At 35.9% G+C, this 23,696-nt stretch overlaps 1 protein-coding gene across 2 annotated transcripts in view; it reads left to right on the top strand.

Annotated features, from left to right (window-relative positions):
* Window positions 1-22,807, top strand: part of LOC126412333 (venom carboxylesterase-6-like) — a 237,306-nt gene extending 214,499 nt beyond the window's left edge. For both annotated transcript variants that reach the window (XM_050081872.1, XM_050081861.1), the window contains exons 8-10: window positions 7,590-7,740; window positions 7,905-8,040; window positions 22,493-22,807. In XM_050081872.1, the coding sequence (XP_049937829.1) occupies window positions 7,590-7,740; window positions 7,905-8,040; window positions 22,493-22,694 (489 nt within the window). In that variant the 3' untranslated portion in view covers window positions 22,695-22,807. The remainder of the gene's footprint in view (window positions 1-7,589; window positions 7,741-7,904; window positions 8,041-22,492) is intronic.
* Window positions 22,808-23,696: the final 889 nt, after the last annotated feature.

The raw sequence follows: 23,696 nt of genomic DNA, 5'->3' as shown, positions 1-23,696 counted from the left end.
TCTGTAGCACCACATTTCGAAAGCTTCTGTTCTCTTATTGTCCAAACTATTTATCATCCATGTTTCACATCAATACATGGCTACACTCCATCCATACAAATACTTTCAGAAATGACTTCCTGACATTTAAATCTATACTCGATGTTAACAAATTTCTCTTCTTCAGAAACGCTTTCCTTGCCATTGCCAGTCTACATTTTATATCCTCTCTACTTCGAACATCATCAGTTATTTTGCTCCCCAAATAGCAAAACTCCTTTACTACTTTAAATGTCTCATTTCCTACTCTAATTCCCTCAGCATCACCCGACTTAATTTGACTACATTCCGTTATGCTTGTTTTGCTTTTGTTGATGTTCATCTTATATCCTCCTTTCGAGACACTGTCCATTCCATTCAACTGCTCTTCCAAGTCCTTTGCTGTCTCTGACAGAATTACAATGTCATCGGCGAACCTCAAAGTTTTTATTTCTTCTCCATGAATTTTAATACCTACTCCGAATTTTTCTTTTGTTTCCTTTACTGCTTGCTCAATATACAGATTGAACAACATCGGGGAGAGGCTACAACCCTGCCTTACTCCCTTCCCAACCACTGCTTCCCTTTCATGTCTGTCGACTCTTATAACTGTCATCTGGTTTCTGTACAAATTGTAAATAGCCTTTCGCTCCCTGTATTTTACCCCTGCCACCTTTAGAATTTGAAAGAGAGTATTCCAGTCAACATTGTCAAAAGCTTTCTCTAAGTCTACAAATGCTGGAAACGTAGGTTTGCCTTTCCTTAATCTTTCTTCTAAGATAAGTCGTAAGGTCAGTATTGCCTCACGTGTTCCAGTGTTTCTAGGGTATCCAAACTAATCTTCCCCGAGGTCGGCTTCTACTAGTTTTTCCATTCATCTGTAAAGAATTCGTGTTAGTATTTTGCAGCTGTGACTTATTAAGCTGATAGTTCGGTAATTTTCACATCTGTCAACACCTGCTTTCTTTGGGATTGGAATTATTATATTCTTCTTGAAGTCTGAGGGTATTTCGCCTGTTTCATACATCTTGCTCACCAGAGGGTAGAGTTTTGTCAGGACTGGCTCTCCCAAGGCCGTCAGTAGTTCCAATGGAATGTTGTCTACTCCGGGGGTCTTGTTTCGACTCAGGTCTTTCAGTGCTCTGTCAAACTCTTCACGCAGTATCATATCTCCCACTTCATCTTCATCTACATCCTCTTCCATTTCCATAATATTGTCCTCAAGTACATCACCCTTGTATAGACCCTCTATATACTCCTTCCACCTTTCTGCTTTCCCTTCTTTGCTTAGAACTGGGTTTCCATCTGACCTCTTGATATTCATACAAGTCGTTCTCTAATCCCCAAAGGTCTCTTTAATTTTCATGTAGGCAGTATCTATCTTACCCCTAGTGAGATAGGCCTCTACATCCTTACATTTGTCCTCTAGCCATCCCTGCTTAGCCATTTTGCACTTCCTGTCGATCTCATTTTTGAGACGTTTGTATTCCTTTTTGCCTGCTTCATTTACTGCATTTTTATATTTTCTCCTTTCATCAATTAAATTCAATATTTCTTCTGTTACCCAAGGATTTCTACTAGTCCTCGTCTTTCACCTACTTGATCCTCTGCTGCCTTCGCTACTTCATCCCTCAAAGCTACCCATTCCTCTTCTACTGTATTTCTTTCCCTCATTCCTGTCAATTGTTCCCTTATGCTCTGCCTGAAACTCTGTACAACCTCTGGTTCTTTCAGTTTATCCAGGTCCCACCTCCTTAAATTCCCACCTTTTTGCAGTTTCTTCAGTTTTAATCTACAGCTCATAACCAATTGATTGTGGTCAGAGTCCACATCTGCCCCTGGGAATGTCTTACAATTTAAAACCTGGTTCCTAAGTCTCTGTCTTACCATTATATAATCTATCTGATATCTTTTAGTATCTCCAGGGTTCTTCCATGTATACAACCTTCTTTCATGATTTTTAAACCAAGTGTTAGCTATGATTATGTTGTGCTCTGTGCAAAATTCTACCAGGCAGCTTCCTCTTTCATTTCTTAGCCCCACTCCATATTCACCTACTATGTTTCCTTCTCTCCCTTTTCCTACACTCGAATTCCAGTCACCCATGACTATTAAATTTTCGTCTCCCTTCACAATCTGAATAATTTCTTTTATTTCATCATACATTTCTTCAATTTCTTCATCATCTGCAGAGCTAGTTGGCATATAAACTTGTACTACTGTAGTAATTGTGGACTTCGTATCTATCTTGGCCACAATAATGCATTCACTATGCTGTTTGTAGTAGCTTACCCACATTCCTATTTTCCTATTCATTATTAAACCTACTCCTGCATTACCCCTATTTGATTTTGTGTTTGTTACCCTGTATTCACCTGACCAAAAGTCTTGTTCCTCCTGCCACCGAACTTCACTAATTCCCACTATATCTAACTTCAACCTATCCATTTCCCTTTTTAAATTTTCTAACCTACCTGCCCGATTAAGGGATCTGACATTCCACGCTCCGATCCGTAGAACACCAGTTTTCTTTCTCCTGATAATGACATCCTCTTGAGTAGTCCCCGCCCGGAGATCCGAATGGGGGACTATTTTACCTCCGGAATATTTTACCCAAGAGGACGCCATCATCATTTAATCATACAGTATAGCTGCATGCCCTCGGGAAAAATTACGGCTGTAGTTTCCCCTTGCTTTCAGCGGTTTGCAGTACCAGCACAGCAAGGCCGGTTTGGTTATTGTTACACGGCCAGATCAGTCAATCATCCAGACTGTTGCCCTTGCAACTACTGAAAAGGCTGCTGCCCCTCTTCAGGAACCACACGTTTGTCTGGCCTCTCAACAGATACCCCTCTGTTGTGGTTGCACCTACGGTACGGCTATCTGTATTGCTGAGGCACGCAAGCCTCCCCACCAACGGCAAGGCCCATGGTTCATGGGGGGGGGGGGGGGGGTATATTTTTGATGCCAACAAGTAAAGAAGATATAATTAAAATAGTGAGTAGCTTAAAGAATTCCCATGCAGCAGGATATGATGGTCTTAGTCTGGACACTCTTAAGAAATGTATACATAAAATTGCATCACCTTTATCAACAGTTATCAATTCTCATATGGAAGATGGTCTATTTCCAGATGAGTTGAAAATTGCCCGAGTTGTGCCTATTTTCAAAAAAGGAAACAGGAATTTAGTAGAAAACTTTCGACCCATTTCTGTTCTTCCAATAATATCCAAAATCTTTGAGAAAGTAATATACATAAGAATCTGGGACTTCCTGGTATGCAAAAAAGTGATTTCTAAGGGGCAGTATGGGTTTGTCAAGGGGTCATCCACCATTACAGCAGCATCCAACTTAATCGAAGGTGTCACTCAAGCAATAGATAATAAAGAACATGTATGTGGCATCTTTCTACACTTACAAAAAGCATTTGACTGTGTTGATATGACCATATTGCTGGACAAACTGTGGAACTATGGCATTTGAGGCACAGCCCATAATCTGATGAGGTCCTACTTGACAAATAGGAAGCAGTTTGTGTCTATTAGGACTACAGAGGGAACATACAAGTCAAACACCACTGACATAAATTTTGGTATCCCACAGGGGTCAATATTAGGACCACTTCTCTTTATTATCTATGTAAATGATATTCAGTCCATAACAAACCATGCAACAGCTATCTTATATGCAGATGATACCACGTTAATATGCAGCAACCCAAGCTATTCACAGCTCGAAGTGGAATCCACTGCAGCAGGCTTAATTCTGCAGTATTTTAATGAAAACAAACTAAAATTAAACAATAATAAATCTGTCTATATTGAATTTGATCTTGGGAGGAAAAAAACTCATGAAAACCAAATCTTAATGGGTGACGAATACATTAAAAAACAATACTTGACCAAATTTCTTGGCCTGACACTAGATGCAGAGTTAAACTGGTCTGATCATGTGAATGATATTTGCAAAAAGCTATGTACTACCATATATGTCCTAAGAAAACTGACACCTTTTTGCAACATCACCACTCTGAGGCAAATATATTTTGCACTATTTTAATCCCATCTAAGTTATGAGATAGAGGTATGGGGATCCAGCAGTAAAGGTAATATGAAAAGTGTACTTACCTTACAAAAGAAGGTACTTAGAATTATGGGAAAGAAATGTGCCAGGGAGTCCTGTAGAAATCTGTTTAAAGAATTTAAAATACTAACTGTTCATAACCTGTATGTGCTGAAGATAATCATTATGGCAGTAAACAGTAACAAAACACTTAATAAAGAAATACACGATCACAACACTAGAGGTAGAGAGAGACCCCACATCATCTCTCATAGAACAACACTTTATGAGAAAAGCCCTCACTATGCAGGCATAAAACTACTGAATTGCTTCCATCCTAATATCTCCAAATTGCCCATTACAAAACTAAAAATGAAATTAAAATTATGGCTCCTAAACAATTCTGTATATTCAATAGACGAGTTTCTAGATTTAGTACACTCGTATGATGGAAGACCATCTATCTAAAAATATATGTAATCTCAGGTCTTAGACTGTGTCACAAACTGTAAATATTTGAATGTCAGATATGAATACTGTGTTACAAACTGTAGATTCCTTAATCTAAATATGGCAATAACCATTTTTTTATGTATAGTCCATATATGTAACTCTGTTCTCTCAACTAAATTTAGAAAAAGTTGTGTAGATAAAAGTGCCAGCCAATAATATGTAACCCTAGTAAGTAAGGCTCTGCCTTATCCAGAAGACTGGAACAAAAAAAAACCTTTTTTTGTAATCAGTTCATGTTGGATCAAAATAAAATTAAAAAAAAAATAAAATAAATAAATAAACCTAAGACTATTCCTAGTTCAGATTAGCTTATTTCATGTGAAATATTAGATAAGATCAGATTAGATTAATTACTCGTTCCATAGACCCACATAAGAGGAGATCCTCCTGGGTGTGTAACGTGTCAGATAAACGAACACATTACAAAAATGTAACTTGAAAAACTTGAGTTTCATTAATTTTAATTATCCTCAGTCAATGAACAGTAAAATTATGTACATGAATTAAAATTAAACTTCTAATATTTACAGGTTTAATACTTACATCTGCTTTCATTAAATCACACAGTAGCTAGCTACTTGGTCATTACAACCAAGTATTGTCAAAAATTAAAGTAAATTATTCATTTCAATGATCCTCAGTTAAGAACAGTGAAATTATTTACAAGATTAAAAATTAAACTTCCACTATTTACAGACTTAAGACTTACATCTGCTTTCCATACATCCATCACTCACACAGTAGGTAGTTACTTGGCTGTTACAACCAAGTATTGTCAAAAATTAAAGTATAATAAATTTTCATTAAAATGATCTACTGCACTTGTTGAGAAATTCATGGATGGAATAGAAGGAATTGGCCACCAAAAATTCTTTTAAATTATGTTTAAATTGTGCCTTGTCTGAAACTAAACTCTTAATGGTTGCTGGTAACTTATTGTAAATATGTGTTGCTGAATACTGGACTACTTTCTGAGCAAGAGTAAGTGATTTAAAATCTTTATGTATATTGTTTTTATTCCTAGTATTGATACTGTGTACTAAGCAGTTAGTTGGAAAAAGATATGTATTATTTACAACAAACTTCATTAAGGAATAAATATACTGAGAAGCTGTGGTTAGTATGCCCAATTCTTTGAATAGGTTTTGACGTGATGTTCTTGGATTTACACTACACATTACTCTTATTATACACTTCTGTACTCTAAAAATTTTTTCTCGATTTGTAGAGTTATCCCAAAAGATGATACCATATGACATAATGGAGTGAAAATAAGCAAAATATGCCAGTTTTTTATGTTTATATCGCCTATGTCTGACATCGTTCGCATTGCAAACACAGACGTGTTTAGGCGCTTTAGCAGTTCGTTAGTATGTCACTCCCAATTGAGTTTATTATCAAGTTGTAATCCCAAGAATTTTACACTCTCAACTTCTCCTATTTCCATGTCATCATATTTTATGCACACACTAGAAGGAAATCTCCTGGAAGTACTGAACTGCATATAGTGGGTCTTTTCAAAGTTTAATGACAGTGAATTGGCTATGAACCACTTATTAATGTCAGTAAAAATTTGATTAGCTGCCCTTTCTAAATTTATATTTGATTTACTATTTATTGCAATGTTTGGATCATCTGCAAATAAGACAAACGTGGCATCTGGTAATGTAACAGATGACACGTCATTAATATACACAAGAAAAAGTAGTGGACATACTATGGAACCTTGGGGAGCATCATATGTAATTTCTTCCCAGTCAGATGATGTCTGACTGCATTCTGCTGAAGTGTTACGTAATGATGCCCTTTGTTTTCTATTAGTAAGATATGACTGAAACCACTTTGCAGCACTACCAGTGATACCATAATATTTTAATTTACTTAAAAGAATGCTGTGATTCACACAGTTAAAAGCCTTTGACAGGTCACAGAATATGCCAGTTGCCTCTAATTTCTTGTCTGATCAATTAAGGACATTTTCACTGTAAGTGTAAATAACCTTCTCAATATTAGAACCCTTAAGAAACCCAAACTGTGACTTTGACAGTATGTTATTTTCACTAAGATGTTTAAGTAGATGCTTGAACATAACCTTTTCAAAGATTTTTGAAAATAAATAAATCTATAAATATAGTATATGCATTTTGTGCCATTTAAGGGAATGGGGTAAATAATAGAAATATTAATCTTTAAAAAAATTTGTTTCATATGTCCATTTCTTGTGCACTTGACACATTCCACAACATATCAGCTACTGTACCGTGCAATTGATCAATGGAACACGCAACCAACTAACTAACTCTCATTAAAGCAGTGACTCAGCATACTTTCCCACCATTCCAAATGTTGCGAACCTGTAATACAGATGGCAGTGACCCAACACACTTGTAATGAAAGTCTTGCTTGCTGTGTTAATGCTATGTTACATGATCAATAACTTTGATTGTACTCTATGTTCTCTACTCTGTTCCAAGGCAGACTTTGAGAATCTTCTCTTTGGGAGACACTGTGAAATGTGAAACATAGGGTACTTTTTATTTCAAGGCATTTTTTTCCAAACAAATGCTTTCTAAACGTTAGCTGTCTCTCCCAAAAGATAATTCCATATGGCTACAAAGAAAGTAGACGGAAATACTAAAAAAGTATGTTTTCTTTTAGGTTAACCTTTCTGAATTAATAGTGGGCAACATTTTTGTATCTATACTTCTTGAACAGATAAATGCAGTTCTTCATCTCTAATTTCACTTTGGAACAATTACTTCATCTGATATTTCCCAAATTGTATTTGTTTTTCAACCTGTTCTAGAATAATTCACTCTTACAACTATTTATACATCATTTCATGTTTCATATAGATTAAGTTACGTAATACACAAGAGAATCGAATGTTTTAAGTTTTGGTTGGTTTTCCCAGACTTGAACTATGAGTATCTTTATATGTGGCTCAGGTGGTGTATGTGTCATGTAATGTATATTGTTTTTTTTTAAATTTTCAGTTATTTGGCGATCGAATTTTTGTGGTAGAAGTTGAACGTGCAGCAAGACTGCAGGCTAGTATCAATAAGTCACCTGTTTATTTCTATGTATTTGGGTACCGTGGCAAATATAGTTTCTCAGAAAGTATGGCAGAAACTGATGTTAACCTTGGTAAGTGGCTGTATCCATCTTCTTCAAAGCAAATTTTATTGCCATTAAAACATGCTATCAGCAGAAATAATTAATTGTTCATAAATGACATTTACAAAGTAATTTGTAACATTATGTTCACAAATTTTACATTTGTAATCCCTATTTCAATTTCTTGTTATTAGGAGTATCTCATGCAGATGACACAGCTTATATTATGAATGTCAATGACATATTTGGCTTGACACCACTTGAAACTAAAGAAGATAGAAAGATGATGAATATTATGCTGGATATGTGCATTAATTTTAGCAAAACTGGGTGAGTCTGAATGTTGCATCTTTCTGAAAATGTTCTTGGTATGTCCAAAATACAGACAATGGTTTCAGTGAGAGAAACTTACACATGAATTTGTTTGAAAAATAACACTCTAAAAAGAAACAAAAATAAAATATTTTTATTTATCATGTGTCTAGTCATATACATTTAGTAGTGAAGACATCTTGGTAATAAATATGAATACCTAGGCAGCAAATAATCTTGGTTTTAGATGGGCACTCTATTGCTTAATTAGTTATTGGTGTTTGTATCATTCTGTTGGCTACCCCCTTCATTCATTCATTCATTCATTTATTCTTTACTGATCCACTGCATCATTCTGCTTACAGAGAGCATTATATGATATGGGACAAGTCATTATAGTAGTTAAACATTTAAAAAATACATTACACTTAATTAAATACACCTACATGTACACAATTCTATGATAGTTATAAATTACAGGATATAGTATTAGTATACTCACAAGTTGTCCAAAATTCAGGTCAACAAGGCCTAATTAATATTAAAATTTGTGAATACATTTAAAATCAAGTTAAGTACAGGAAAGCATTACATAATTTATACAATGTTTAAGATTTACTAGATAAATATAATAGGTACATACAAGAAGATCAATTTTTATTAGTCGGTATGAAATTTACATTTTGAAGATAAATTATGATACAGAAAGATAAGTGTGCAAATATATTACGTAGAAAAATCACATACAAAATATTCATGTAAGTTATAAAAGGAGTATTTCAATAATATCAATTTAGGCATTCTTTTTAAATGTGCTGTATTGTTTATGTTTTTTTATGTTTAGTGGTAGATGATTGTAAAGTTTAATCCCCATGCATTTTACACTATCAGCTAATAATTTGGTAGAATGGGGAAACTGTGTCAACATTTATTTCCCTCTAGTGTCGGGCTGGTGACAGTCCCAATTCTGCTTCAGGCTGCCAATATTTGGCTTGGTAAAACTTAGTGTCTCCAAAATGTACTGGCATGGAAGTGGAAGAATACCTAGTTTTTGGAATAGTTGTTTACACAAGTCTCTCTGCTTTTTAAATAATTTTTATACTGACAGCTTTCTTTTGGACTCAGAACTGTGGCCCCAGAATACAACTGAGTGAAAAAGAGCATGGTACACTGATGTTTGCATATTTATACTTGTCACTTCCCTGACTGACAGAAGCATAAAACATACTTTACTTAGCTTGGTAGCTATGCTGTCAGTGTGCCTTTTCCAGCGTAGAGTGTCAGAGGCATTCCAAGGAATTTAGTTACACTTTCCAGTTCAATACTATTTCCACCTATTTGTATAGTTGGGACAATGGGATTTCTGTTCTGGACTTTATGAAATATTAGGCCTACAGTCATTTTTGCATTAAGGAATAGTCTATTAGCTGCAAGCCATGAATCTAGTAGAGCTGTACATTGGTTGTCTGCGGCTTCATTGTGTTCATTTGAGTCAGCTATCAGTGTCATTGGCAAAAAGGAAGGTGTTTCAAGTCAATAGTGAAGAGGAAGGTCATTAATAAACAGGAGAAATAGGATGAGGCCTAAAACTGATCCATGAGGAACACCATGTTTTAGAGTTTGCGTATCAGAACATGAAACTGCGGATTTTCCTGAAGGGGCGACCTCACATAACTGCACCTACTGCTTTCTGTTCAGTAGGTAGCTTACAAACCAATTGTAGGTAGTTATATAGTTTTTGTAATGGTATTCTGTGGTCTACTATATAGAATGCCTCTGTAAGATGAAGGTACAACAACGCAACTGGCTAATTCTTGTCTTCAAGCGTGAGAGTGGTATCTAGAAATTTATAAACACCATCTATTGTTATTTTCCCCTCCTGGAATCCTTATTGAGCTGGAGAGAGGATACTATACCTATTCAGAAATGCTTTTAGTCTATCAGCCACTACAAATATACTAAACACAGAGAGGACTGCCATAGGCTGATAATTATTGGGATATTGTTTATAGTATTTTTTGTGTATCAGTATAATTTTTGCTATGGTAAGTAATTTAGTGAATATGCCTTCCATAAATGAAGAATTAATGATATGTCAAAGAGGCTTATGTATTATACTTGAAAATCTGTGAACAAGGAAACAAGGGATTTCATCCTGGTCAGAAGAAGGAACCTTTTTTATTTTTTGGCCGATTTTCGATTTATGCTTCTGAGGTTGGTGAAAAGAATAGTGAAGCAGTAGGGTTGCTCGAAAGAGAGGCTGGCATAGGGTTATTCTTTAAGTGACTAGTAAGGTTTTCAACAGAATTTGAGAAGAAGAAGTTAAATTCATGAGCCATTTCTTTTTGCTAGTAATCAATCTTCCATTTATTTCTGGGTTACTGCTATTTGTAATGTTTTTAGTCCTACCTGTATTAGTGTTAAATATCTGCCAAACGCATTTATTTTTGTTAGTTGAGTTTTTCAGAAGTATGTCATAACGAAGTTTTCTGCTGCCTTGACAACATTTCTGAATGTCTTTTTATGTATTTCTTAAACTGAACACTCCTGCCAATGTTCGTTTTGCTCAGCGAGAAAAGCTGCCTCTTTCTTTTGGAGGAAGTAATAATGTCTGAAGTGATCCACTTTCTGGAATAACCAGGAACAACTTTTTTTCAGTTTTAAAAGGAAATGGTAATTGAAGTAATAAAAGAAAATATTTACGAAGGCTTCATGCTTATCACCTACTGTTTGTGACTGGAAGACTGTATGCCAGTCTGCTTTACTGTGCGGGATATAAAATTTAGAATATTGTTTTCTGAAATGTTTCTGCTTTTTCTTACTACTTTTTGAATAAGGCATCCCTACATGGTAACTTTGCATTTATAATTATAGCATTGTGGTCTGAGAACCCTAAGTGTACAGAGTTTGCAACACATTCTATATTAGTGGCTACTTGGTCAATACAGCTACTACTATGGGATATGGTTCTAGTTGCAGATTTTAATTTCAAATGAAGGTTGAAAGAATTCATCAAATTTATAAAGGTTGTCTGGGTGCTGCCATCATTCAACAAGTCAGTATTAAAATCGCCACAGAGTAAGATATTTGGAATGCTTCTCTTTGTTAGAGTTTCACGAATGGAAGTAAAGTTTTTAAAGAATGACCGTATGTTACCCGAGGGTGATCTATAAACAGTTATTAAGAGTAAATTGAGGTCAGTAAGTTGAATCCCAGGTAATCATATATCCTTTTCAACACTATAAGAACAGAATATTTGGAGTGGATGGGCTGCAATGCATTCCCTTGCAAATATGAAACTATCCCCACTTTTTTAATTTTTTCTTGAAAGATTGTCTATTAGTTTAAATTGTGGGAGCACTATACTTTTGATTTCTTGTGCTTCCATTAAGTACTCCTTCAAGTATTCAGTTAGAGAATGTAAGTTCCATTTGGAGTTCTCACAAACTGCCATGCAGATTTATAATTTTGACATATTTCCTATGCAACAAGGAACAGAATATTATAGAAGCTAAAGCTGGCTACATTGTGCACAGTGATAGGCTCAGTAGAAAGAAAACTAGTGCTGATTAATAAACCACTTGCCTTTTGGTGGATGAATGCATCATTATTTAACTGGACTCTTATTTCATTTATTAAAGTAACTACATCTGAGTTGTGAATGACATTTGATGATATTGTGAAACCAGTTCTTGTAATTTCACGTTTATGGCTCAACTCCAGGTTGGAGTGTCTTCTAAGTCACATGAATGTGCAATGTGGAAAGGTTGTTTTTCATATAAAGTTGAAAGATTTTACTCCTAGGAATAAAGAAAACAGAGCAGTGGCATGTTGTAATACTACCTTCATCTGAAACAAATTATCTTTGTGACCAGTGCTAATGGATATTACCATTTGTTTCTTAAATAATGGTTGCAAGAGCATAACATAAAATAATTCCAGAAGGGTATTTCTCCAAACTATACTGTGCAAATCAGTTGCATACCAAACACTATAAGGAAGGAGTGTGTTTTATGTAAACACCATTATTCAATTCCTTCTTTTATATTTTCTTTAAAACTCAATTACTACTGATAATTACATACCTCCTTCATAATATTACACCAGATAGGAACGCAAAATGTAGACCTTCATCCATTCTACATTAATAATCAATTTTTTTTTTTTAATTATGAATTTGGCCAGCTATGGACCGCATACAACTTAAGACTTATGGTGTTTCTTTTTCTTCCGTTCTTCCCAGTACTTCTTCATTTTCTCGCCAACTGCTCATCTCTGCTCATCTGTCCACACTCTCTTGGGTCGAGGTTTTGGCGCATCTTCTTCATAGTTTGCGTTTTCTATAAGTAGCCTAAAGTTATTCCTTCACGTATTATTTCTTCTGTAGCACCTATTTTGTTGGCGTCTTTCTTTACTGCTTCTATCCATCCTACGGTGTTTTTCAGCTTACTAATGTAATTAAAAATTTTCTTTGTAATTCATGTTTCTTCCATTCTTTTTAAATGTCCATAAAATTTTAGCCGTCTCTTCCTCATTGTATCTGTGATCTTTTCTGTATTTTTGTATAGGTCTTCATTTCTCCTTTTAATCCACCTGTTTTCCTTGTTTTTCTCAGGACCTAGAATTTTTCTTAATATTTTTCTCTCTCTTTTTACTAGTTCTCTTAATTCGCCTTTCTTATTCAATGTTAGGCACTCTGATCCATATGTTGCTTGTGTCCTAATAACTGAATTATAATGTTTAAGCTTTGCTTGTATGGATATTGATTTCTTATTGTAGTAGTTTTGTGTTAATTTATATGCAAATTCCAACTTTTTTATTCTTTCTTTATTTGTTGTGTTATCCAGTCCATTGGCTTGGATCCACTCCCCCAGGTATTTGAATCTATTAACTCTTTTAATTTTTCCATACTTTGTTTTCATAAACTTTTCTGTATTATGTTTGTGTTCTATATACTCGGTATTTTCGTACAATATTTTTAGCCCAGTCTTTTTAGTAATCTCGTGTAACATATCAAGCATAACTGTTGCGTCTGTTCGGTTTTCAGTTATCAATGCCTATCATCCGCAAAGGCTAAACATTTTACTTCAAATTTGTTCTTTCCTTGGCCCATGCTTATACCCTTTGTGCCTCTGTTTTCTAATGTGTTTTCCCATGTTTTTACTACTTTATCTAAAACCAAGTTAAAGAGAATTGGGGACAGTCCGTCACCTTGTCGAACTCCTGTTTTGATTTTGAATGGTTCAGAAATTTCGCCTTGAAACTTAATTCTTGATGTTGTATCTGTGAGCGTTTGTTCAACAAGTCATCTGGTGTTTTCATCTATCCCTGATTCATAAAGTATCTGGAATAGTGTTTGTCTGTCAACTGAGTCGTAGGCCTTCTTGAAGTCTACGAAAGTAACTACTGTATTTTTATTTTGTATTAATAATCAATAAATCCCCCCCATGAACCATGGACCTTGCCGTTGGTGGGGAGGCTTGCGTGCCTCAGCGATACAGATAGCCGTACCGTAGGTGCAACCACAACGGAGGGGTATCTGTTGAGAGGCCAGACAAACGTGTGGTTCCTGAAGAGGGGCAGCAGCCTTTTCAGTAGTTGCAAGGGCAACAGTCTGGATGATTGACTGATCTGGCCTAGTAACAATAACCAAAACGGCCTTGCTGTGATGGTACTGCGAACGGCTGAAAGCAAGGGGAAACTACAGCCGTAATTTTTCCCGAGGGCATGCAGCTTTACTGTATGATTACATGATGATGACGTCCTCTTGGGTAAAATATTCCGGAGGTAAAATAGTCCCCCATTCGGATCTCCGGGCGGGGACTGCTCAAGAGGATGTCGTTATCAGGAGAAAGAAAACTGGCGTTCTACGGATCGGAGCGTGGAATGTCAGATCCCTTAATCGGGCAGGTAGGTTAGAAAATTTAAAAAGGGAAATGGATAGGTTGAAGTTAGATATAGTGGGAATTAGTGAAGTTCGGTGGCAGGAGGAACAAGACTTCTGGTCAGGTGACTACAGGGTTATAAACACAAAATCAAATAGGGGTAATGCAGGAGTAGGTTTAATAATGAATAGGAAAATAGGAATGCGGGTAAGCTACTACAAACAGCATAGTGAACGCATTATTGTGGCCAAGATAGATATGAAGCCCACACCTACTACAGTAGTACAAGTTTATATGCCAACTAGCTCTGCAGATGACGAAGAAATTGAAGAAATGTATGATGAAATAAAAGAAATTATTCAGATTGTGAAGGGAGACGAAAATTTAATAGCCATGGGTGACTGGAATTCGAGTGTAGGAAAAGGGAGAGAAGGAAACATAGTAGGTGAATATGGATTGGGGAACAGAAATGAAAGAGGAAGCCGCCTTGTAGAATTTTGCACAGAGCACAACATAAACATAACTAACACTTGGTTTAAGAATCATGAAAGAAGGTTGTATACATGGAAGAACCCTGGAGATACTAAAAGGTATCAGATAGATTATATAATGGTAAGACAGAGATTTAGGAACCAGGTTTTAAATTGTAAGACATTTCCAGGGGCAGATGTGGACTCTGACCACAATCTATTGGTTATGACCTGAAGATTAAAACTGAAGAAACTGCAAAAAGGTGGGAATTTAAGGTGATGGGACCTGGATAAACTAAAAGAACCAGAGGTTGTACAGAGATTCAGGGAGAGCATAAGGGAGCAATTGACAGGAATGGGGGAAATAAATACAGTAGAAGAAGAATGGGTAGCTTTGAGGGATGAAGTAGTGAAGGCAGCAGAGGATCAAGTAGGTAAAAAGACGAGGGCTAGTAGAAATCCTTGGGTAACAGAAGAAATACTGAATTTAATTGATGAAAGGAGAAAATATAAAAATGCAGTAAGTGAAACAGGCAAAAAGGAATACAAACGTCTCAAAAATGAGATCGACAGGAAGTGCAAAATGGCTAAGCAGGAATGGCTAGACGACAAATGTAAGGATGTAGAGGCCTATCTCACTAGGGGTAAGATAGATACCGCCTACAGAAAAATTAAAGAGACCTTTGGAGATAAGAGAACGACTTGTATGAATAACAAGAGCTCAGATGGAAACCCAGTTCTAAGCAAAGAAGGGAAAGCAGAAAGATGGAAGGAGTATATAGAGGGTCTATACAAGGGCAATGTACTTGAGGACAATATTATGGAAATGGAAAAGGATGTAGATGAAGATGAAATGGGAGATATGATACTGCGTGAAGAGTTTGACAGAGCACTGAAAGACCTGAGTCAAAACAAGGCCCCCGGAGTAGACAATATTCCATTGGAACTACTGACGGCCGTGGGAGAGCCAGTCCTGACAAAACTCTACCATCTGGTGAGCAAGATGTATGAAACAGGCGAAATACCCTCAGACTTCAAAAAGAATATAATAATTCCAATCCCAAAGAAAGCAGGTGTTGACAGATGTGAAAATTACCGAACTATCAGCTTAATAAGTCACAGCTGCAAAATACTAACACGAATTCTTTACAGACGAATGGAAAAACTAGTAGAAGCCAACCTCGGGGAAGATCAGTTTGGATTCCGTAGAATCACTGGAACACGTGAGGCAATACTGACCTTACGACTTATCTTAGAAGAAAGATTAAGGAAAGGCAAACCTACGTTTCTAGCATTTGTAGACTTAGAGAAAGCTTTTGACAATGTTGACTGGAATACTCTCTTTCAAATTCTAAAGGTGGCAGGGGTAAAATACAGGGAGCGAAAGGCTATTTACAATTTGTACAGAAACCAGATGGCAGTTATAAGAGTCGAGGGGCATGAAAGGGAAGCAGTGGTTGGGAAAGGAGTGAGACAGGGTTGTAGCCTCTCCCCGATGTTGTTCAATCTGTATATTGAGCAAGCAGTAAAGGAAACAAAAGAAAAATTCGGAGTAGGTATTAAAATTCATGGAGAAGAAATAAAAACTTTGAGGTTCGCCGATGACATTGTAATTCTGTCAGAGACAGCAAAGGACTTGGAAGAGCAGTTGAATGGAATGGACAGTGTCTTGAAAGGAGGATATAAGATGAACATCAACAAAAGCAAAACAAGGATAATGGAATGTAGTCTAATTAAGTCGGGTGATGCTGAGGGAATTAGATTAGGAAATGAGACACTTAAAGTAGTAAAGGAGTTTTGCTATTTGGGGAGCAAAATAACTGATGATGGTCGAAGTAGAGAGGATATAAAATGTAGGCTGGCTATGGCAAGGAAAGCGTTTCTGAAGAAGAGAAATTTGTTAACATCCAGTATTGATTTAAGTGTCAGGAAGTCATTTCTGAAAGCATTCGTATGGAGTGTAGCCATGTATGGAAGTGAAACATGGACGATAAATAGTTTGGACAAGAAGAGAATAGAAGCTTTCGAAATGTGGTGCTACAGAAGAATGATGAAGATTAGATGGGTAGATCACATAACTAATGAGGAAGTATTGAATAGGATTGGGGAGAAGAGAAGTTTGTGGCACAACTTGACCGGAAGAAGGGATCGATTGGTAGGACATGTTCTGAGGCATCAAGGGATCACCAATTTAGTATTGGAGGGCAGCGTGGAGGGTAAAAATCGTAAAGGGAGACCAAGAGATGAATACACTAAGCAGATTCAGAAGGATGTAGGTTGCAGTAGGTACTGGGAGATGAAAAAGCTTGCACAGGATAGAGTAGCATGGAGAGCTGCATCAAACCAGTCTCAGGACTGAAGACCACAACAACAACAACAATCAATAAATATATCTATATATTTTTTATTAAATTGTTCATTTTCTTTATCTTCACAGATTGAAGCCCACTAAAATATTATTCTTTCCCTCCAGTGTATTCTTTTTGATTATAATATTTATTCTGCTAATTTACATTGAGTTAAGATGCTGCAGTCTGTCAGTCCTTGATGACACTGTGTCTGTCTCTGCTTACACCAAATGTTACCATTTTTGCCAACGAGACATACCACAAGAGTATTACTTTCTGTATTGCTTGGCTGGCATGAATCTTATAGTGTTCATGAGGTATATGTAATGTCAGAACCTAGTCTTGTGTGGGCAACCATGGCACAAAGAAAGGTGAAGAGGAAGATTGTAGTGTATTTCTTGGCAATAAGGCCATTTTATTGAGTGTAGAGGAATATATATTCTTGTTAGTTTTATTTTTATAAAGTTTTTGTACAAATCTTGAGTAAAAATAGTAGAGGGGGCTAGGGGAACCTCAATAATACAGTTGATCATTGTGTGAAAGAATGCCAAATAGCACTTAAAGAGTTAGCAAGAAGAGGTATTATGATGTTATCCATTGTGGAGGTTTCCTGTAAATGTTGAAGTTAATTTTACCACCTACTAAACATTTTTTCTGGTCTAGGAAACTAACTTCATTATGCTGATTTTCTATTTCATACGTAAATTCAATTTTAGTGTGAAAACAGTTCAGTGACTAACTAAGTAATTTAATGCCCTTCACATCTCCTTTTAATAGATTGATGGTATCATCAACATATTTTCCATAGAAAGAAATGCTATTGTCTAGATGAGTTGGGAATTAAAAAAATGTATTTCAAATTTACTAATGAAGATGGCTGCTAGAAATCCAGCAAGGCACTTCCCCATAGCATGGTCTTTGTAGCTGACCATTGGAACTGAAGTATTTGCACTTTAGAATGATTCTTAAAAATCATATAAATTCTTTAATTTAATTTGAATTCAATTTCTTGTACATACTGAAATTGTTTTCAATAATATGGGTTGTTTTGTCTACAGGAATATTGGGGTAGAATGTGTAGTATCAAATGATGCAAGTATATGGCCAGGATGAAAAGTGACATTTTTTAAGGAGTTAATAATCCTCCCCTATTTTTCACAGATAATGATGTTGTGTATGTATAGTATTTCATGAAAATGACCAGTAATTTCTTGGACACCAGGCTACCAATTCCATTAATGATTGGATGAATAGACCAAATATTATTATGAATCTTAACTTGTAAACATAAAGTTGGTGTCTTAGGATTTATGCTTTGTAATCTAACACAGTCTTTGGGAGGAAAGAGAGAATTACTGAAATCAAAAGCCTCTTTAAGCTATTTGGTGAAGTTAGTAGTGGGCTCCTTGCTAATGGTACGAATATTGTTATCAGGAAAGAATTCTAATGTTTTATTTACATTGTCTTTTTGTACAAGATAACAGAAGAATTGCCTTCACCTGATTTTATGATGAGAGCATTTTCTTCTTCAAGTTTCTTTTAATAGACTTTACTGTAAGAAGATAACTATTTTTCTTTTTAGTTTCTTTTCTTATTATCTTATTAACCTTACAACCTAAACTTACATTATTCACATCTGTCAAGTTTGGCAGTACCATTGGCAATTTTCACATCAATAATCAGCTCAGGGCAATATTTTGACCTAGAGAAACTTTCATGTTATATTAAAGGCCTTTATTTAAAATGTCAAGTTCTGCTGCATCAAAGGACATGTTCATATTGTTAGTAACACACTCATAGAAAGGAAAGCAAGGAGAACTGTAAATCGGTTTCTTTTTATAACAATGACTTTTGGAGCATATTCAAGCTTTTAAGTTTTTCATGATGTAATTGAATGAACAGCTCTTGCTCTACAATTAACCACTCATAAATGCCTCTTAAAATAATGTCAAATTGTGTGGCATGTAATAATTTACTAAGTTTTGAATGTGACAGATTAGCTTTACAGTTAACAGAGCCTTCCTTAATATATAGTTGTTAAAGCTCATTATTAATCAAGAAAGACACACATTTCTTCATAAATGGCACATATTTATGAATGAGATTTTGCAGAAGGCACTGTTCTTTAAAAGAAACTGTGTTGACTGCTTTAGAGGATTTTGATCAACTTGCATTAAAAAGCAGACTCTATTTTGATTGAATAGCATCTCTTATAAAATGTGGAAATTAGCCCATTCCCTAGAAATATTAGAAATATGTGCCCTGTTTTTCTCAGATGTATTACACTCCCTTTGTCAGAAAAGTTCCAGGACAGGTTTTTTTTCTGAGTTTGCAATAATAAAAAAGAACAAACGTTTTTTTTTTTATGTTACCTGGTATGTGTGCATCTTTTAAATGACCTTGGCCATGTTTTCATGCAAACTCACTAGGTGCCAGAGCTGTGCTTAGCTTGTTCAGCAAATTAGTTAAGATGACACAATGGCTGATGATTGTTAGCAAAGAATGAACATTAAGATCTACATTAAGCTCAGGAAAATCTCTAGTGAAACATGGGTAGTGATTCAGCAAGCATATGCAGCTGAGGAACTTTCAAGAAGTCATGTTTTTGAATGGCACAAATGGTTTCATGAAGACAGAGATTCTCAGTGAAAGATGATCACAGAGCTGGTAAGCAGTCACAGCACATACTGATGCAAGCCTGCAGTGCTTAAGCCAGTTACTGCAAGAAGACCGTTATGTAACTGTGCATGAGATATCAGAAGAAGTTATTTTCGATTATGATTTATGTCATAGGATTTTACAAGAAGATTTAGGGAAATAGAAACTTAATGCAAAACTCGTTCCTCACACACTAATTGACAAATAGAAAGAGGAAAGACAAAGAAGTTCTGCTGAACTGCTGGATAGAGCCAGACATAATCTCTCATTTCTGTCAAAGATTATTGTTGGGGATGAAAGTTGATGCTACCAGTATGACTCTCCCCCAAAGTGTCAAAGTGCTGAATGGCAGAGTCCTGGATCCCAAGTCTCAAAAAAAGTCAAATGACAACATTTGAGAACAAAGACAATTTTGACCACATTCTTTGAGGGTAAAAGATTAGGTCCTCATAAGTATATTCCTCCAGGTTGAACAGTGAACCAAACACTTTACATCAAAGACTTGAAATGTTTGTGACTGGCAGTGCAGTGTCACTGTCCTGATTTGTGCATCCTCAGGACTTTTTCTTATTGCATGACAATGCAAGACCCCACACTGCTTTATCTGCTACTGAGCACCGGTATCTGACCAGACATTCTTTTGTTGCCATCCCATATCCACCACATTTGCCTAGCCTCTCATCTTGTGAGTTTTTCTTGTTTCTGCGAGTGAAAATGTGACTGGAAGGAAAGCTTCATTGAGATATTGCAGACATCCAATGGGCTGTTACAAATGAGGTTACAACCATCACAGCTGAAAATTTCTCTGCTTGCTCCCAGCACCTCCAGAAACATTGGCATCTGTTTATAGATAGCCAAGGAGACTAACTCGATAGGAGTTAGGATCATTACTTGGTGCGTGAAATCTTTTATTTTTAAGAAAGCATGTCCTGGAAATTTTCTGACAAAAGGATCATATTTCTTCCTAACATACCTTAGTATACTTTTCACATGCTGACACAACAGCTTGACATACACATGGATATGACTCCATTACTGTAAATTATTATTCTGTCAATATATGTTTACAATAGTCACATACAATATGTACATTTTTGGACTTTATGTATATGTGTAGCCAAGGTCTAAAGATTTATACATTTTTGGAAGGTGACTATCAACAGCTGTCAAGTAATGTATAAAATGCATGCCCATCAGCTGCTTTTAATATAAACCTTAGCATCAATGGGTTTCAGTCAAGGACCATCTTCACGAATAAGGGTTAAAATGGTTCAGCCACAATATTACATTTCTCATAACTTAAATACTGTATAGAGCATGTCATGAATATCAGTATATGACATGCTCTACACATTATTTAAGCAATGACAAATGTGAAATTGTGGCTTGAACCATTTTAACCCTTATCCTTGAAGATGGTTCTTGATTGAAACCAGCTGACATTTGGGTTTAAAATGAAAGCAGCTGACAGTCAAACATGCATTTTATACACTAAAGATTTATAACATCCCTAATTCTGTAATCTTTTGAAGACAACAATTAATTTGTCAAAGCTGATGAAGCAAAATAACAATATATTTGCATGGTGAACGGAATTTTATTGTGAAACACAAGTTTTCTGTCTACTGTAAGATGACCTATTAAGATGCTATCATCATTCAGAAATCTATACAGCACCCAAAATGTGAGTGGCACATTTGTGGTGTTTGACTGACAGATTTCACAGCTTATCTCAATGTCAGGATGAGTACAATCACAGACTTAATAAATTTGTATATTTATTCTCTCTCTAAGTTTGTTGTAAATAATCTGCAAGATATTGTATTTAACTGATCACAGAAGGAAATACAAAAACACAGCAAGTGAAGCAGGCAAAAGGAAATGTAGGCATCTGAAAAATGATATTGAGAAGAAGTGCAAAGTAGAAATAGCTATAAGACATATGGAAAAGTGTAGAAACATCCATGACAATTGTTAAGATAGATGCCACCTCTAGAAAAATTAAAGAAACTGTTGGAGAAACGAGGAGCAGCTGTATGAATAGCAAGAGCTCAGAGCTCAAGTGGCTAGCTGATGAAAGTAAGAAAGGTGGAAGGTGGAAGGAATATATAGAGAGTCAATGCAGTGGAAACAAACTTGAAGCCAATGTTATGCACAGGGAAGAGAAAGTAGATGAAGATGGGATGAGAGATATGCACTGAAATACCAAAATCAAAACCAGGTCCCTGGAGGAGATGACATTCCCCCAGAAAATTATTGAGATACTTGAGAGAGCCATCCATGACAAAACTACTCCAATTAGTATGCAAGGTATACAAGACAGGCAAAATACGCTCGAACTTCACACAGAATCTAATAATTCCAATTTTGAAGATGGCTTTTGCTGACAGCTATCAATATTACTAAACCATCAGATTAATAAATCATTGTTGCGAGTAGTAACATGAGTTATATTCTGACAACTGGGTAAACTGTGGGAAGCCAACCTTGGGAAAGATCAGGTTAATTTCCAGAGAAACATAGGACCATGTGATGCAATACTGACCTTACAACTTATTCTATTGCACTATTAACTGTGTACTTTAATTCAAACAATCAGATCACACAAATGTTTACAATTTTAGGGTCTCTGCTAGATTGTTCAGTTGTACTTTGTAACATATTCAAATCTGTGTAGCTGTGAATAGAAGTTTGTTTGACTTTGTAATTTTTACCCTAGTATTTCAGTACTCACCTTTTTATTTCTCTTTAGACAGGTCATCTAATGGTGACATTCTGAAAAGTCAAAACTAGCTATGAAACATTTTCATAATCAAAGTCTGAGATGCATAATAAAAGAGTTTCATTTACACTATTGCTACACTGTGTTCCCTGAAGGCAGTGTAGGCAGTATGTCCTGTCAGTGTAAACCCTGTCTGACTGCATATACATAATTAATATAGTGCATACTGATATCTGTATATCATATGGAAACTAACATTTGTTTTGTAATTTTTATTTTCTTATTTTTCTAAAATAGAGTGTAATTTATATGCTAAGGACTGCATACTTTATAAAAACAGTGTATGTTTGATAGCTCATTTTTTAAATTTGTTACCTCTCTGAACAGAAATCCAGCCCCAGTGAAGAATCTGAAATGGCCAACTGTTAAGCATGATTCCAAGAACATTCCTTTCATCAGAATATCGAGCAGCAAAAGTATTATTCCAGATTCAAGTGCTGATCTTGGAAATCGTGAGTTCTGGGACTCTCTTGGTATCCAAGAACCACAAATACAGCTTAAAATGAAACAGCCACAAGATGAACTATGAATGTTTGCCATACACGTTCCATTAATTAATAGTGCAAGAGAAAAATATTAACAGCTTCTAATTATATCTGTGTAAACATTAGAAAAAATGTGTAAGCATGTTATTTCACAATAAAGGTGTTTCATACAAACTCAGTGGCAGAGCAGCCTTTGCTTGTATGCACATGTCTCTCTCTCTCTCTCTCTCTCTCTCTCTCTGTGTGTGTGTGTGTGTGTGTGTGTGTGTGTGTGTGTTCAGTGGGAAGGATGAGAGGGGGCAGTATTGCGAGTATATGCATGTGTGCACAAACAAATGTTTTACAGTGCTACTTTCCTGACTGATAGGCTACTTTCACCTCAGTAAAGGACAAGCCACAAAACACATTTGCCTAATAATAATTTTACCATGTGGGTCTCACTTCAAGATTCTCAGAGGTGTTGCTCTTGTGTTCCTTCTATCAGCCAGTACTCATCTCCTCATACTACCTAAAACTTTTGGTAAAACTTCAGTTCACTTGTATTTAAGTTCCCAAATCATACTGTAATCACTGATGGAGACTTTATAGTCATCCAACAATCAATTGGGAAAATTACAGTTTCGTTAGTGGTGGGCATGATATGGCATCCTGTGAAACGTTACTAAATGCCTTCTCTGAAAACTACCTAGAACAGATAGTTCAGAACCCCACACATGAGGGAAATATATTGGATCTAATGGCACCAAACAGACCTGACCTCTTTGAGGATATCCACATCAAAAATGGTTTCACTGAACATGACTTGGTTGTGGCAACAGTGATTACCATAGTACAAAGGAGAACTAAAACAAGCAAAAAGATATATATGTTCAGTAAACTAGATAAAAAAATCAGTTGTGCCATATCTCCATGATCAACATGAAACTTCAGCACAGGGCAGAAGCATGTAGAGGAACTATGGGTCAAGTTAAAAAGAATAACGGACTATGCACTGGATAGATACGTACCCAACAGAACAGTTCATAACTGGAGGGAATCTCCATGGC

Source organism: Schistocerca serialis, chromosome 1, assembly GCF_023864345.2.
Source record: "Schistocerca serialis cubense isolate TAMUIC-IGC-003099 chromosome 1, iqSchSeri2.2, whole genome shotgun sequence".
Classification (NCBI taxonomy): domain Eukaryota; kingdom Metazoa; phylum Arthropoda; class Insecta; order Orthoptera; family Acrididae; genus Schistocerca; species Schistocerca serialis.
Note: the sequence above shows the minus strand (reverse complement) of the source record. Positions and strands in the feature narration are given on the sequence as shown.